The following is a 16,149-nucleotide window of genomic DNA, read 5'->3' as shown; positions in this document are numbered from 1 at the left end:
GTTGTTTAACTTGTTAACCATTTAAAAATGATAGAGTTTTAGAAAAATGTATCGTCCAGTAACTTCATTGTGTGTCCCTTCTTTGAAAGAATAAACAACCAATTAATGTTTACTCGTTCCACTCCAATTAATTTATAGCCATGTCTTCTCCAAGCTGAAGAGATCTAACCTCTTTTGTCTTTTCTCATAAGGGAATTGTTTCATCCCCTTTATCATTTAGGTTGTCCTTATCTGTACTTTTTCTAATTCTACTATATCACTGGGCAACAAATGTGTGTGTTACGTGTGCCGTCCACGGCAGACCCGCGGCACGGCCCCCTCACCTCTCTCCAGTGCCTGGTCCCTCGTCTCTGGCAGCAGTAGGCCGCTGGCTCCGTCCTCGGGCCACCCCTGGTGCCTCCGGCTCGGCTACAGACCCTGGTATCCTCCAGTCCAGCTACTGCTGCTCCTCGTCGGGCCTCTCCGCATGGCCCGCGGAGAGATGCTGCTACTCGGCGCCGTACCGCTCCCTAGGTGCGCGCGCATCACAGAAACTTAAGTAGAGCCCACAGCGGGAACCGAGCCACGGCCCTGGATGATGACATCAGCGGAGCACTGGTATATAAGCCCAGGCTCCGCTCCCTAGCTTTGCCTTTGCAACAGGTCTCCTCGCTGGTCGAGTACTCGTTGCTTCCTGAGAGATTCTTCTCGTTCCTGTGTTCCTGGTCCTCGCTGACTCCTGTTCCTGGTTTCCTCGTTCCTTTGTTCCAACCTAACCTCGGATTGCCTTCTTGGATCTCAACCTCTACTTTGCCTGACCACGCAGGTTGATTCTTTCCAGACCTGGACCTCTGCTTCATCCTGACCAGTCCGATGCCTCTCTCCAGACCCAGACCTCTGCTTTGCCTGACTATGTTTGACTATCTCCGCGCCCAGACCTTAGCCCTGCTTGCTACCGCTTCCAGATTGCCACCAGCCCTGACTCCAGTTTGCTCTACGACGCCTCTTCAGCAACATCCTGGACTTGGCCTATTCAGGCTTTAGGCTTCGGCCTGCTCTTGCTCGGGCGCCCCCTGTCTGACTTTGTTCCTTTGGCGCCTGGGTCTCCGGAACTCTACTCATTCATTACAAGACTGTATTATACCTCTGCTGCTGTCTCTGAGCTGACCACAATCCCTCCATAACATTGCTGTGTCTCTGGGCTCACACCAATGCACGCATGTAAATGTGCACCTGCGCACCCATTTGAAAGTTACCATCCTTGGGTGTATTGGGCTTTTGAAAATTGCTGCAATAGTATATTATATTTACATATGTAACTCCTTTGATAATTACTTCCAGGGTCTTGAACTTTCTTAGCCTTAAATGCCAAAGTAAGTAGTTTAAATCTGTTCTGTTGACAGATAAGTAACCGGTGCAATCTCTCCAGGACTGGGGTAACATGCTCCCAATAACTAGTTCCTAAAACCATACAAGCTGCTGCATTCTACACCCAGCTGAAGGTTTGTTTTGGTTTTTTGTTTTTTTTTAAGACTGAGGGAGGCCTATTAATAAAGTATTACAGTAGTTTAGGCCAGACATTACAATAGCCTGAACTAAAGTCTTCAGATCAACAGGCAGAAGCAAATATTTAATCTCCTGACCATATGATGTTTATAAAAGATTTTTGGGCTACTGTCCCAATAGGGTTTCAGCAACAAACTAGAATCTAGCATAACCCTCAGGTTATTTATAAGAAATGGATGCCATTTTATGCTCACTTGTTGTATGCTTTTTGTGGTGGTGATGTCTACATTGGTGAATATATCAGTATGTTGACAGAAAAGAAATATCCCCTGATGAAGGACACCATTCAAGGATATTTTAGTAGGTTAACATTGCTTTTATTAATGCTGTGAAATTTGTTATAATAAAATAAAAAAATGTTTCTTTATAATAGATTTTTTGTTATACTTATTTCTCGCATCAGAGAAAAAAGGGTCATGGTGTAGGCATTCTGGGGCCTAAGACTTGCAGAATTTGGTTAGGCAGGGGGTTAGAGAGGGTGGTGGGAGGGATATGGAAGGGTATCATGTGTTTAAGGTATTCTATTAACAATAAGGTGATCCAGGTCCTCTTACTATTTCTGGTATAATACATTACATAATGGTCGATGCAACAATCATTTCTTTAAATGTAAAAGTTCTCAACACCTCAAGGAAGAGACAACTCCTATTTGAAGAAGCTTGGGCTAGACGAGCTTCTATTTTCTTTATACAGGAAACCCATCTACTCTGCAAGGATGAACACCTAGGAAGATATGTGGGTAGTCTCTGTCTTTAAGTAGGTGTGCAAGGATGAACACCTACTTAAAGACAGAGACTACCCACATATCTTCCTAGCATCCAATACCATAGATTGAAAAAAAGAGAGGTGGGGGTGGGAATTTTGTTCTCTAAAGGTGGAAATATTGGAAAGCAGAAAGGATAAGGAGGAGCGATACATAGCCCTAAATGTTAAATTGGACACAGTACTATTTACTTTAATCAAATCTATGCTCCTAACATTAAACAGGGCAAATTCTACATAGGCTTAGAACATTGCTTAAATGATATGGCCCAAGGACATGTCCTAATAGGGGGGATTTCAACCTTACTTTCAACACGACACTAGATAACAAGCCCATCCCTAAGGATGGTTTAAAGCAACAGAGAAATAGATTAACATTTTTTGCGGAATCATGAGGACTGCAAGATCTATGGAGGGTATTACACCCTACGGTAAAGGATTATACATTTTACTACAGGGTACACGATTCCTACTCCAACCCAAAGCGGAAACCTGGACCCGAAGGAAACTATGGGCTAATCCTTTGGATAAATCCACCTGCAAAAAAGACAAAATATGGGACACAGACACCTGAAGAGGATCTGATCCCTGTTGTCCACACCCTGGAATAGGCTAAAGAGGTAGCAGGGCGTTTTGCTTGGAGCAGTGTGGTAATTACTGGTTCCTAATGCCCCCTCACGCACAATGGCCTCCTCTCAAAAGCCAGGCCGTGAGACAAAAGCAATCCTCCCAATCAGAAAATATAGGACCCTGACGCAGGAGATCCGGTAAATGGGTCAGGCATAGCGGTCCGTCCACTGCCAGCCGCACCAGATCCGCGAACCACGGACGGCGAGGCCATTCCAGAGCCACCACAATCACTAATCCCGCGTGGCCCTCTACACGCCTGAGTACCTTTGCTATCAGCGGCCATGGAGGAAAGACGTACAGGAAGACTCCGGTCAGCCACGGACATACGAGGGCATCAAGCCCCACCGCCCTGGACTGCCTCCGGCGGCTGAAGAACCTTTACGTCTTGGTATTGAGACTCGTTGCAATGAGATCGAACTGCGGGGTTCCCCACCGCTCGCAGAGGAGCTCCCAGGCCCTCCGAGAGAATTCCCACTCCCCCGGATCCAACTGCTGCCGGCTGAGGTAATTCGCCTGGATGTTGTCGACTCCTGCGACATGGGAGGCGGCAATTCCTTCGAGATGAAGCTCTGCCCATTCGAACAGCAGCTGAGCCTGCTGCGCTACTATGGGACTCTTGGTTCCCCCCCTGGCGTTGATGTAAGCTACCGTGGTCGAATTGTCCGAGAAAACTCGCACCATCCGATCGCAGACCAAGGGTAGAAACTGCTCCAGAGCTCGGCGCACCACTCTAGTCTCCAGGCAATTGATGGACCATGTCTGTTCTGACGTCGACCAAAGGCCCTGAGCAGACCTGTCCAGACAAACTGCCCCCAGCCACGAAGACTTGCATCCATGGTGACCACCACCCAATTCGGGACCTCAAGAGGCATCCCCTTCTCCAGATTGTTCCACGTCATCCACCAGGCCAGACTGGTCCTGGCCAACTCCGTCAGAGCCAGGAACAGGAAATATTGTTGCGACAGAGGATTCCAAAGGATTCCTCTCTGCAGAGGCCTCAAATGGGCAAACGCCCAGGGCACCAGTTCCAATGTGGACGCCATCAAGCCCAGGACCTGTAAGTAATCCCAGACCTTCGGCACCTGTATACGAAGCAGACGCGCTATCTGCCCCTGAATTTTGTTCACCCTGTCGTCTGTAAGAAACACTCTGCTCCACTGGGTGTTGAAACGGTCTCCCAAGTATTCGAGGTAACAGGAGGGGATCAGATGGCTCTTCTGCACATTGATAATCCAGCCTAGAGATTCCAGGAGTGACTGAACTCGGTCCATGGACCGCACATATTCCTCTAGTGACTTCGCCCGTATCAGCCAATCGTCCAAGTATGGGTCACCAGCAATCCCTCCTGTCGCAGCGCCGCTGCCACTACCACCATCACCTTAGTAAAGATCCACGGGGCGGTGGCCAGCCCAAAAGGCAGTGCTTGAAACTGATAGTGCTGTTCCAGAACCATGAATCTGAGAAACGTCTGGTGCTCCTGACGGATGGGGATATACAGATAAGCCTCGGTGAGATCCAGAGACGCCAAAAACGTTCCTCCCCGTACCGCCGCAATTACGGTGCGTAACGTCTCCATCTGAAAACATGTTACCTTCAAACTCTGGTTGACTTTCTTCAGGTCTAGGATAGGTCGGAACATGTCTTCCTTCTTGGGCACCACGAAAAAGATGAATTATCTGCCTTGTCCCTGTTCGGACACTGGCACCGGTACAACTGCCTCCAAGAAATAAAGCAAGGCAAAATAAAAATCCAAACAGGCAATCCTATGCTTGCCGCGCTTTCCTGTGGCCCGGATTGCGAGGGGGAGGGGTGCACAACACGGCAGCTGTCAAACCCTGAAGAGGGCACAGAAATTTCTGCCGGTGCGGTGAACAGGCCGCTGCCACGACTGAAAACCACGCAGCTCATTTGGGAGGACAGCCAGCCCCCACCAGAGTGAATTTGCCCTGACCGGGACAACCCTCCTCCGAATTATCCCCCGATCCGCCTACTTACTGCCGTGCCTGCACCTGACGATCTCGCCGAGGATTTCAGCCTGCTAGGCCACACAGCCTGCCACATGCTTCTGCTGTTGCATTCAGCCTGCTAGGCCGCACAGCCTGTACACATTTATTTATTTATTTATTTTATTTAACATTTTTTTATATACCGAAGTTCTAGCAACAATGTTGCTAATCACTTCGGTTTACATATAACATTGGAGTGACTTAACATGTGTGTCTTACATAGAACAGGAAAATGAACTTGGAGAAAATTGAATAAATAACATAAGAACATAAGAACATAAGAAAATGCCATACTGGGTCAGACCAAGGGTCCATCAAGCTCAGCATCCTGTTTCCAACAGTGGCCAATCCAGGCCATAAGAACCTGGCAAGTACCCAAAAACTAAGTCTATTCCATGTAACCATTGCTAATAACAAATAACATTAAAACAACATTAAAACATTAAAACAACAACAACATTAAAACATTAAAACAACACATGAGTCTGCTGTTGCAAAAGCAGACAGCTGCCAGTGACTTTTTTTTTTTTTTTTAACAACAAAGATTTAAAGGCCCAGACACACAGGAAAGCACAAAAATAAAAGTAAGGGTACTTCCCGGTCCTGGGCAGGCAGAGGGCCTTCTGGCTCACCGAGGGAACCAGACCACTGGCTGTCAGTGGTCCCGGGGTTGCGGGCTGTAGCTGGCCTGGGGCATCCAACCCCCCTTTCGCCCGGCTCAACCCAAGGGACAACCCTTCTGCAGGAGCCTGTCACCTCGGGGAGCAATCATACCGGTTTACATTTAACATCAATTTCGCCATGTAGCGGTACAGAGAACTAAGTGGATGGGAGGGTTAAGTTGAAGAGATAGCTAGCAGAGAGTAAAGTTGCATGAAAGGTGGGTTAAATGTCCTGAAAGGCTTGGCTAAATAGCCATGTTTTTAGTTTATTTTGAAGACAGCCGGGCAGGATTCTCGTCTAAGGTCGTGGGGTAGCGCGTTCCAGTGGTGTGGGCCAACAGTCGAGATGGCTCGTTTTCTGATTGAGGTTTTAGCTTGGGATATGTGGCAGTGCCCAAAGTTTTGTTTTCTACCTCCACCTGCTGGTAGGGGTGAATAAACCCGCTTGTCTGGACTGAGCTGGGTATGTTCAGGAACAAATCAGTTGTAGGTGATACCTTTCTATTGTACTAACTTGATACAATTGAGACTTTTAAGAGCTATGCTCTCTTCATCAAATCTGAAGAAACAGCATAGCTCTTGAACACGAGTCACCAATGTAATGAATTATTCAAATAAAAAGGTAACATTTACAGCATGTTTGTTGACCCTTATTTCTATTCATTCAAATAAACAAACACTGCAACCTCAATACTTTGTCCAAATATTCTGGAAATAAAATAGGGACTTTTTTGGAAATTTTCTCAAATTCATATTTCTAATATTTTTCTTGAGAGATGGCTAACCCTACCACTCAGTGCCAGAGGGAAGCATGGCTTTCCTGTGGCTTTCTAGACCCAGTCATCTTTGGAAACAGAAGTAATATGTTGGGAAATATGTATTCACCAAAAGGATAACAGATGTATAAAACACTTTCTCAATGGAGATGATAGAGGCAAATTCAGTATCAGAATTCAAGAAAGCAAAGGAGATCAAGTAAAGCCCGCAGAATTGTAACAGTAAGGGGCAATGGCCAGTCTAGATCAGTGTTTCTCAAACTTCCAGGGACTGGTTGGCTGACTCCTCAACTGACATGGATGACTGGCTGACTGGTACAGTTGGGGGAGACCCTGAAGAGCAGGAGAGTGTTAGGGTGTTTTGAAAAGGTTTTCCTATGAAGCTATCATTAGCTCATTGCGAAACCGCATTGATCAGGCTTGTAAAATTATTCAAGGTTGCTGGCAAGCGAAAAAATGCTGAAATACTAGAATGTATGCAAGAAGTTAAAAAGTATGTCAAAGTTCAGTCAAGTTTAGCTCCTGCCTTCTGGGCTCAATTTACAAGAAATCACATGACTGATAAGAATCATAGACCTATTAACACATGAGATAAAATTATAATGCCAACCAATTAGGGAAATATTATGCAAACAAACTAGCTCATTGGTGTGTAAATTAGAGCTAGTAATCTAATTTGTATCTCTGAGAGACCGCTTCTGAATTGCCTTGCACTCTCCTGGAACATTCAATACTTTTTCTAAACAATTATCTTTCTTCAAACTGCCAGTAATGTGTTATTTTGGTTACCCACAACAGGAGGAGGATTTCTTTCATGTGGCTGAAAAATGGGGATCCCCTTTATGCACTGAAGTATGGGGGGGTGGCTGGGGGGAAGTATACATGCTCCCTTTCAGGAGTCTCCCCAGTCTCAACACAGCTATCCCCCGTTTTAATTACAAGAATTATGAAAAATAAGCTGTGCTTCTTGCTCCTAGAGAAGGGGAAGAAAAACAATCAGGTTTCTTCATTCTAGAGGACAGAGTAGTCAGGGACTAAAAATGTATTGGTGGCAGTGGAGGTAGATGTTATGCTTTTAAGGGACATGGTGCTTACAGCGGCCTTCATGGCTGCAGAACAGCAACCTGTTGCATTTTCTTTTGTTCATTTACAGAACCAGAGTAAGGGCAGTTCAGGGCTCAGATGAGCCTGATGTTCATGTTTAGCCTGCTGGCCCAATCAGGTGTTCAGTGCCAGGAGTAGTGAAGAGCCTGAGTGTGCTGCTAGTCTGTCCTCACACCCAGAAGCAGTAGCAATATGCAATGCTGTGGGGACCAGAAAGAAGCTGCTACCAGGACATTTTATCCTGGAGGTTTAAGGTAGTAGAGAATGTTCCATTTATGGCTGTGGACAACTGAGTGGGAGCCGGCACCTGGGCAGTCACAGAGAGTGGCTGCAGCATGGGTCAGATTCCTACTGTAATGACTGCTATTCTGTGGACCACCAAAGTGCTGCCGGAGAGCGCTGCCATTCCATGGACCAGTGGTTGAGAAACACTGGTCTAGATGAACCCTGAAACCTTTATCTATGTTTGTATGAAACTCCTTTATACAGTACTTCTTATAGGTGAACTGCTGCATCAGGGTGTAAAGAATTGTAAAGTTTCTAAATATACATATATGCATTTATGAAACAGACATAACACTATATGGAAGAAAAAAAATTCAAAGCACAAATATTTTTACATCTGAAAACAAATCTGATGCTGCAATCTAAGAAACAATACAAAAAATGTTAAATGTTATTGTTATTTACAATCACAGTTCAGTTTTCATTAATTTGTGAAAATTTACAGAAATATTCTACTATTTAATAGAGACCAGTTTAAACATTAGGACATAAAATGAACTTTACCTGTTTGTAAACCTGACGTAAGTACATGATCTCCTCTACAGTCCCCAGTGATATCAGCCTAAGTACCTTCACATCTCTGCTCTGGCCAATTCTGTAGGCTCTACAAACATAAAGTTTCAATTTTACCAGCTCTGACTTCATAGACAGCATGTCCAGTTTAACCTACTACCAAGATTAATAAGATTATACTTCACATAAAAGGGAATTAATCTGAACCAATTCGAAGCCTCAGCAGCAGTGCTGTATGCTACCATATGGGATATAAGGATTTGATTTCAGAGACCAGCTTCTGCTCCTCAGACTGACCAGTACTAGGCAATATTTAAAGTCCCCAAGGGAAAACTGACTCAGCCAGCGTACAATAATGGCATCTAGTGGTCAGATTCATGGTACACATATACCAGTTCCAGAGGGAACCATGTGCTGTGGACCATTGCTGAGGCTTGTCATGGCAATGACAGAACTCAACAGGAGTTGGGCTAAAATGGGGGGGGGGGGGGGGGGAACCATGGTTAGCTGTGAATGTTGCCATAGTCCCAGCCGAAGCCAGTTCCTATTGAAATTGAGGCACAAAAAAGCAGAAGGAAACCACTAGGGTAAAAAAAAAATGGTTTAAAGGGAAATAACTACATAACATGGAAATACAAAAAACATATGTGACCAACAAGAAACATATCTCCAGAGCAGAATCCAAAGATATCACCAAATCCTCCTTTTATACAGAAATGCAGCACATCATTATTAATATGGTAACCCAGAGCTCAGGACAGAAAAGGTGAGTAATCAAATCTGATATCCAAAACTGAACCCAGAGTGAAAAACATTTAGAACACCAAGTGCATTTTTAATATTACACACTTTTTCTTATAGACTTTGGTAACAGTAAGCAGAGTCCAGTATAAGAGAACAATCAAAAGTAAGAGAAGGAGTTTCTGCAGTTAAGTCCATGGCCATTCTTCAGTGCAATAATATGAGTTATACATAGCAGTTAAAATATTTTGTGTGGAGTACTATAAATTTGCTACTCTGAATGCAGCTGCATTAATAAATGTCTTCAACATTTGACTTACATGAAAGAGATATTCGTGGAAAGCACAGGAAGTAAGATGTTAGTAAATTCTAATGCTACAGGGAGGATAACTATCAAGCAGCTGTGTGCGCACCCATAGATGTGTGAGTATATGGGTATATGAAATTCTACTTCTGTATTTTATAACCCGCACATATATGATATACGCAGGTTATAAAATGCACATAATTGTACCCTGCAACAGGCACACACATATAAGAAAAACGCACAAATACATATTGTAGTTATCTAGATAAGCTCAAATTTATTCGAATAAGTTCCAATTTATTTGGTTAAGTAGCAGCAAAGTTGCTACTTAGCCAGATAAGTCTTAACAGCACTACTTATCCAGATAAGTAGCTCTATTTGGAACTTATCCATCTATCTTACTTATCTGAATAGATAGCTCTATTTGAGACTTAACCGGCTAAGTAGCACCTTTGCTTTTGGATAGCACTTCATTTTGGATGGAGCTCTCTCGGCTTCTGCCACTCCCAGTTCATTGGGAACAAAAGACACAAACAGTTGAAAAACTTGATAATGAATAGTCCTCCTTACTGATATACTATAATCCAAGGAATGAAAAGCCTTTTCTCCTTTATGGTCTTGTAAAGAATGTTGGAAGCATGATCATTTGGTTGATATCAAAAGCCTGACACCACTTTTGTCAGAAACTTAGGGTGAGTATGTAGAACCATCCTGTTGTGGAAGAACTGACGGTATGGTGAATACGAGGCGACAGCTTGCAATTCTTCGAGCCGAAGTAACTACTACAAGCAACATGACTTTCCAAGTGAGAAACTTCAAACTTGCTGTCTCCAGAGACAGGCTACAGGAACAAGGGTCTGGAGAGCTGGACTGACACCAGAACTCTCACTTGAAATTGTAGGACTAGTTGAAGATATACTGAACAATACAGGTATATCTTACACTCACTTTGGAAGCAGCAAAGAGGAGACTATTGTGTGCTCAACATGCATGCTGTGAGGGCCAGGAAGAACTGATTTGGCTGAAAAAGCCTGCCTTGCTTCTGCATGATGAGAGTCAGAGAAGTTTCCAGTGGAATTGGAGATTGAACTGACAATCAGACAAGATATGGAAACCATATTTGCTGTGGCCAAACCATAGAAATGAGAATCATCTGTGCCCAATCCTGGAGGATATTTTAAACTGTGCTTGTGAGTAATGAAATTGGTGAATATGCATACAGTAGACTGATGTTCCAGCTTAGCAGAAAAATGCCCAGATTTGAAGTGGGCCTTTGACTTTCCTGTTTCTTTCCTAAAAAAAAATAGGTCGATTACTGGCTATTCCCAGAGATTGAATAAACTATTTGCTACTCTTGATATAAGGACCATTCATGAAGTAGCTTCCTCTGAAACAGTTTGCTAGTGTATTCTGAATTCCTGGAAGATAAGTTGCCTGCAAGAGGGCCCCATGGAAGAGAGCTCATGACCATATCTGGATAGCCTCCTCACAGAAGATGAACAAGGCCGTGACATCTTGCTTTTTTATTTAGAACTTTCAGAGCCAGTGACAGACCAAAAGAGAGCATCTTGTATTGACAAAGAATATCCACCACTACAAATCTGAGGAAGTTCATAGGAGATGGATGAATGAGGATATGTGCATGCATCCTTGAGATACTGGGTGCGCATCAGATGAATGAAAGGGAGGACTGTTGGGGGGAATTCATCATGTATTTCTCTGACCAGCAGCTTGTTCAGCCTTTGCAAATCCAGAATGGGACTCAATCCTCTTGTTTTCTGGGGAATGATGAAATACTGGGAATAGAATCCCCGACCACCCACCTGGAAAGAAACAAGCTTAATAATCATCCCCTCACATACACACAAAAGGTGTGATTCCACTTTCAGCTAGGCAGACTGAAATGGGTCTGAAATCAAAACTGAAAAATGCTGAGTTGGAAGAAGGTGAGAAAAATGCAAACAGAAACCATACTCCACAATTTTTTTTTCACTTTTTATCTATAGTATTTTTCATAAGTAGAAACAAATAGACATTGCAGTACAGGAAAAGTTTCCTCATGCAGGAAAAAATGTAACAAATAAGTCAAACATTGAAACATATAGCATGAAAAAGCAAAAGTCCATAAATGGAGAGACAGATGAAATCAAATTAACAAGCCATAAATTTAACTAACATCGGTCAACAACTTCTCTTTATAAACATAGGCCCACTCTTAAGTCTGCACTGTAGATTTATCATCAAGGAATCTTTTAAGCTGCTTTGAATCAAAAAATATAAATTTACTTTCTTGATAAACCATCACGCATTTGCAAGGAAATTTGAGAAAAAATGACGTACCCAAGCACAAGACTTGGGATTTTAACTGCAGAAAAGATTTCCTTTGCATTTGCTTATTTTCAGCAAGGTCAGGAAAACATTAACCTTCTCTTCTAAAAGGGTGAAAGACCTATTCCTAAAGAAAGGTTTCAATACTAAATCCCTGTCTAATTAAGAACATAAGAACATAATAAATTGCCATGCTGGGTCAGTCCAAGGGTCCATCAAGCCCAGCATCCTGTTTCCAACAGAGGCCGAACCAGGCCACAAGAACATGGCAAGTACCCAAACACTAAGAATATCCCATGCTCCTGATGCCAGTAATAGCAGAGGCCATTCCCTAAGTCAACTTGATTAATAGCAGTTAATGGACTTCTCCTCCAAGAACTTATCCAAACCTTTTTTGAACCCAGCTACACTAACTGCACTAACCACATCCTCTGGCAACAAATTCCAGAGCTTAATTGTGCGTTGAGAGAAAAATAATTTTCTCTGATTAGTCTTAAATGTGCTATTTGCTAACTTCATGGAATGCCCCCTAGTCCTTCTATTATCTGAAAGTGTAAATAACCAATTCACATCTACTTGTTCAAGACCTCTCATTATTTTAAAGACCTCTATGATATCCCCCCTCAGCCGTCTCTTCTCCAAGCTGAACAGCCCTAACCTCTTCAACCTTTCCTCATAGAGAAGCTGTTCAGTCCCTTTTAGCATTTTTGGTCACCCTTCTCTGTACCTTCTCTATTGCAACTATATCTTTTTTAAGATGCGGTGACCAGAATTATACACAATATTCAAGGTATGGTCAACCCATGGAGCAATACAGAGGCATTAAGACATTTTCCGTTTTATTAACCATTCCCTTCCTAATAATTCCTAACATTCTGTTTGCTTTTTTGACTGCTGCAGCACACTGAGTTAATGATTTCAAAGTATTATCCACTATGATGCCTAGATCTTTTTCCTGGGTGGTAGTTCCTAATATGGAACCTAACATCATGTAACTACAGCAAGGGTTATTTTTCCCTATATGCAACACCTTGCACTTGTCCACATTAAATTTCATCTGCCATTTGGATGCCCAATCTTCCAGTCTTGCAAGGTCTTCCTGTAACGTATCACAGTCTGCTTGTGATTTAACTACTCTGAATAATTTTGTATCATCCGCAAATTTGATAACCTTACTCGTCGTATTCCTTTCCAGATCATTTACAAATATATTGAAAAACACCTGTCCAAGTACAGATCCCTGAGGCACTCCACTGTTTACACTTTTTCACTGAGAAAATTGACCATTTAATCCTACTCTCTGTTTCCTGTCTTTTAACCAGTTTGTAATCCACGAAAGGACATCGCCTTCTATCCCATTACTTTTTAGTTTTCTTAGAAGTCTCTCATGAGAGATTTTGTCAAACGCCTTCTGAAAATCCAAATACACTACATCTACCGGGTCACCTTTATCCACATGTTTATTAACCCCTTTTAAAAAAATGAAGCAGATTTATTAGGCAAGACTTCCCTTGTGTAAATCCATGTTGACTCTGTTCCATTAAACCATGTCTTTCTATATGCTCTACGATATTGATCTTTAGAATAGTTTCAACTATTTTCCCAGCACTGAAGTCAGGTGAGCTGCATAAGTTGTATGGAGATGGCTCATCTATGTCTGGAAAAGGCTCAGCGTTCCCAAGCTTGAGTTTACAATTGACCCATGAGTATTTCAGCCGGGGTACCTTGTCCTTCTCCTCCTATTGTGTTGCATTCATGCCTGTTCTCGCCCTCGCTCCACCCTCTCTACCTTTGTGGTGACTCCCTTCGGCTCTGACGGACAGATGCTGCCGCGGCTTCTCCTCACCGCTTCTCCCCGGTCTGGCCTGATGCTGCGGATCCGCCATGTTCCTGATGACAACAAAGAATCACAACCGATCCCTTCCAACCGGGGGGTCCCTCAGGGTTCCTCCCTTTCCCCTACCCTCTTCAACATTTACCTCTTACCTCTATGTCATCTACTTACTAAACTAAACCTAACTCACTATCTCTACGCGGATGACATCCAGATACTCATCCCAATCTCAGAATCCTTACAAAAAACCTTGGCTCACTGGAACAATTGTTTGCAACAGATCAATCATCTTCTCTCCAGCCTTTGCCTCATTCTTAACAACAACAAAACTGAGATCCTAATCATCAATCAAGACATCAACATCAAACTTCTAAACCCAGCTGACCTACTCAACTCATCCACTCCCATATTAAATCACTCACCACATGTTCGAGATCTAGGTATCATGCTAGACAATCAGCTCAATTTTAAAAAATTCATAAGCACAACCACCAAAGACTGTTTTTATAAGTTACAAGTCTTAAAAAAATTGAAGCCTCTTCTTTATTTCAACGATTTTCGGATGGTCCTACAAGCCATTATTCTATCAAAAGTCGACTATTGCAATTCGCTTCTCTTTGGCCTTCCATATTCATCCATCAAACCCCTCCAAATGCTACAGAACTCTGCAGCCAGAATCCTTACCAATACAAATAAAAGAGATCACATCACCCCCATTCTCAAGCTCCTCCACTGGCTGCCTATAAAGCAAAGGATCCTATATAAAGTACTCACCGTAATTCATAAATCCATTCACAATATCTCTCCTCTTCAATTATGTAACCAACTACGCCCTCACTCCTCCTCTAGACCCATCAGAGGAGCATATAAAGGCACACTCTATGTACCTTCAACAAAATCCTCGCATCATAAACGTGCCATATCTACAGCAGGCCCCATTCAATGGAATGCGCTCCCACCAGACATTCGGCTTGAGTTCTGCCACTCTTCATTCAAAAAAAAACTTAAAACCTGGCTCTTTAGCCAAGCTTTTCCAGGACCATGATCATCATTTTTTCCCCTCCAACCAGCAAGAACATATCTTCTTCACAAACCCCAATTTTTCATACCACTACCTACTTCGGTATCTAATCTCTTGCTGCAGGACACTTGAGACTTTCTCACTTATACGTTATAATTTTTATGCTCAATAAGACCTGTCAACTTAATTGTTTAAGTCTTTTTTTTTTTTTTTTTCTCCTTTATCTTTTGGTCATCAATGTTACAACGTTATTGTTAAATTTTGAACTTATGTACACTGCTCCAAGTTTCATAACCTTGTTCTATGTAATGCCTTTTGGCAATTTTCATGTTCTGTTTCAATGTAAACCGATGTGATCTTTATTTCATATAGGAACACCGGTATATAAAAATCTAAAAATAAATAAATAAATAAATAAAAATGACGTAAGGGCGCGCGTGCTCCAGAGTTTGTACCGGCAAGGGAGCGAACCTCGGGGGAGTCCCCCCGTAGTGACGTCACCCGCTTCCAACTTAAAGTTCTTTGTTTGCTACTACGAATTGAGTTAGCAAGGAGGAAACTTCTCTGCTGCTCTGCCTTCACGAACTTACCAAGGGATGCCCGCTCCTCGGGGGCCCCGCTCTCTCTTCTTGATTTCAGACTGCTAAGACGAGATCTGGTACTCTCTCCTCAAGGGCCTACGTCCCTAAATGCTCAGAAGACTCCTTACTGCCTGGTAGCGATCGCAGATGTGAACACTGTGAGTTCTATTACAGATAGGAATCGGTACTCGCTCCAAGAGGGCACATGTTCCTAAAACCCTTCACAGACTCTTCTATTTCAGAAGCTATCGCATACCTATATCTGGTACATTACTATTTCATATGGCAGATAGAAACCGGTACTCGCTCCACGAGGGCCTATGTTCCTAAAACTCTCCAAAGACTCTCTTCTATTCTAGAAGCCATCTCATACACAGATATTGTGAGTTCTATTCCAGACTGCATATAGGAACCAGTACTCGCCTACAGCTCCTGTTCCTGAATATACTGAAGACTCTGTTGCATAGAAGCCATTACAGATATCTACAATTGTGAGTGTATCATTTACTACTGGTTATGTATCCAGCATACCCTATCTACTCACTACCTACAGTCTCTCTCTACAACTCAGCAACCCAGAGATCGCAGTTCCAGTATCTGAGGGACTTCAGCCCTGCCAGGCACATCAACTCACTACTACCACCTCTGGTGGCTCTACTTCCTGTCTAATAAAGAACTATCTGTGTTTGCCTCCATACTCCAGCCTAGCCGGTGGTCCCTCTCGGGATATCCTCCTGGGGGCGCTGTCATCTGCCATCAGCCCAAGGATTCACCAATTTCCACTGTGTTTATTCCTTACACTATTAGAGCGGTATCATACACACTGCCACACTGTGAGAGCCAACCCACAACAGATCATTGACCCTGCCTACGGAGTATTACAGATTGCTAGCTCCTCCCCTTGAGGGAGCAGCATTGATCAGATTACTCACTCCTCCCTTCTGGAGGAGTAGATCCATAACAAATTGCTATCTCCTCCCCTCTGAAGGTGGTGATCCATAACAGATTGCTAACTCCACCCCCTGGCAGCGTGATCCAGAACATATTGTCAGCA

The 16,149-nt window shown here is 43.2% G+C and overlaps 1 protein-coding gene across 7 annotated transcripts in view; it reads right to left on the bottom strand.

Annotated features, from left to right (window-relative positions):
* ERCC6L2 (ERCC excision repair 6 like 2) overlaps positions 1–16,149 on the bottom strand; it is a 427,384-nt gene that overhangs the window by 196,573 nt on the left and 214,662 nt on the right. For all 7 annotated transcript variants that reach the window (XM_029617631.1, XM_029617627.1, XM_029617610.1 and 4 more), the window contains one exon: positions 8,275–8,374. In XM_029617631.1, the coding sequence (XP_029473491.1) occupies positions 8,275–8,374 (100 nt within the window). The remainder of the gene's footprint in view (positions 1–8,274; positions 8,375–16,149) is intronic.

Source organism: Rhinatrema bivittatum, chromosome 1, assembly GCF_901001135.1.
Source record: "Rhinatrema bivittatum chromosome 1, aRhiBiv1.1, whole genome shotgun sequence".
Lineage (NCBI taxonomy): Eukaryota > Metazoa > Chordata > Amphibia > Gymnophiona > Rhinatrematidae > Rhinatrema > Rhinatrema bivittatum.
This window is presented reverse-complemented; position numbering and strand designations above follow the sequence as displayed.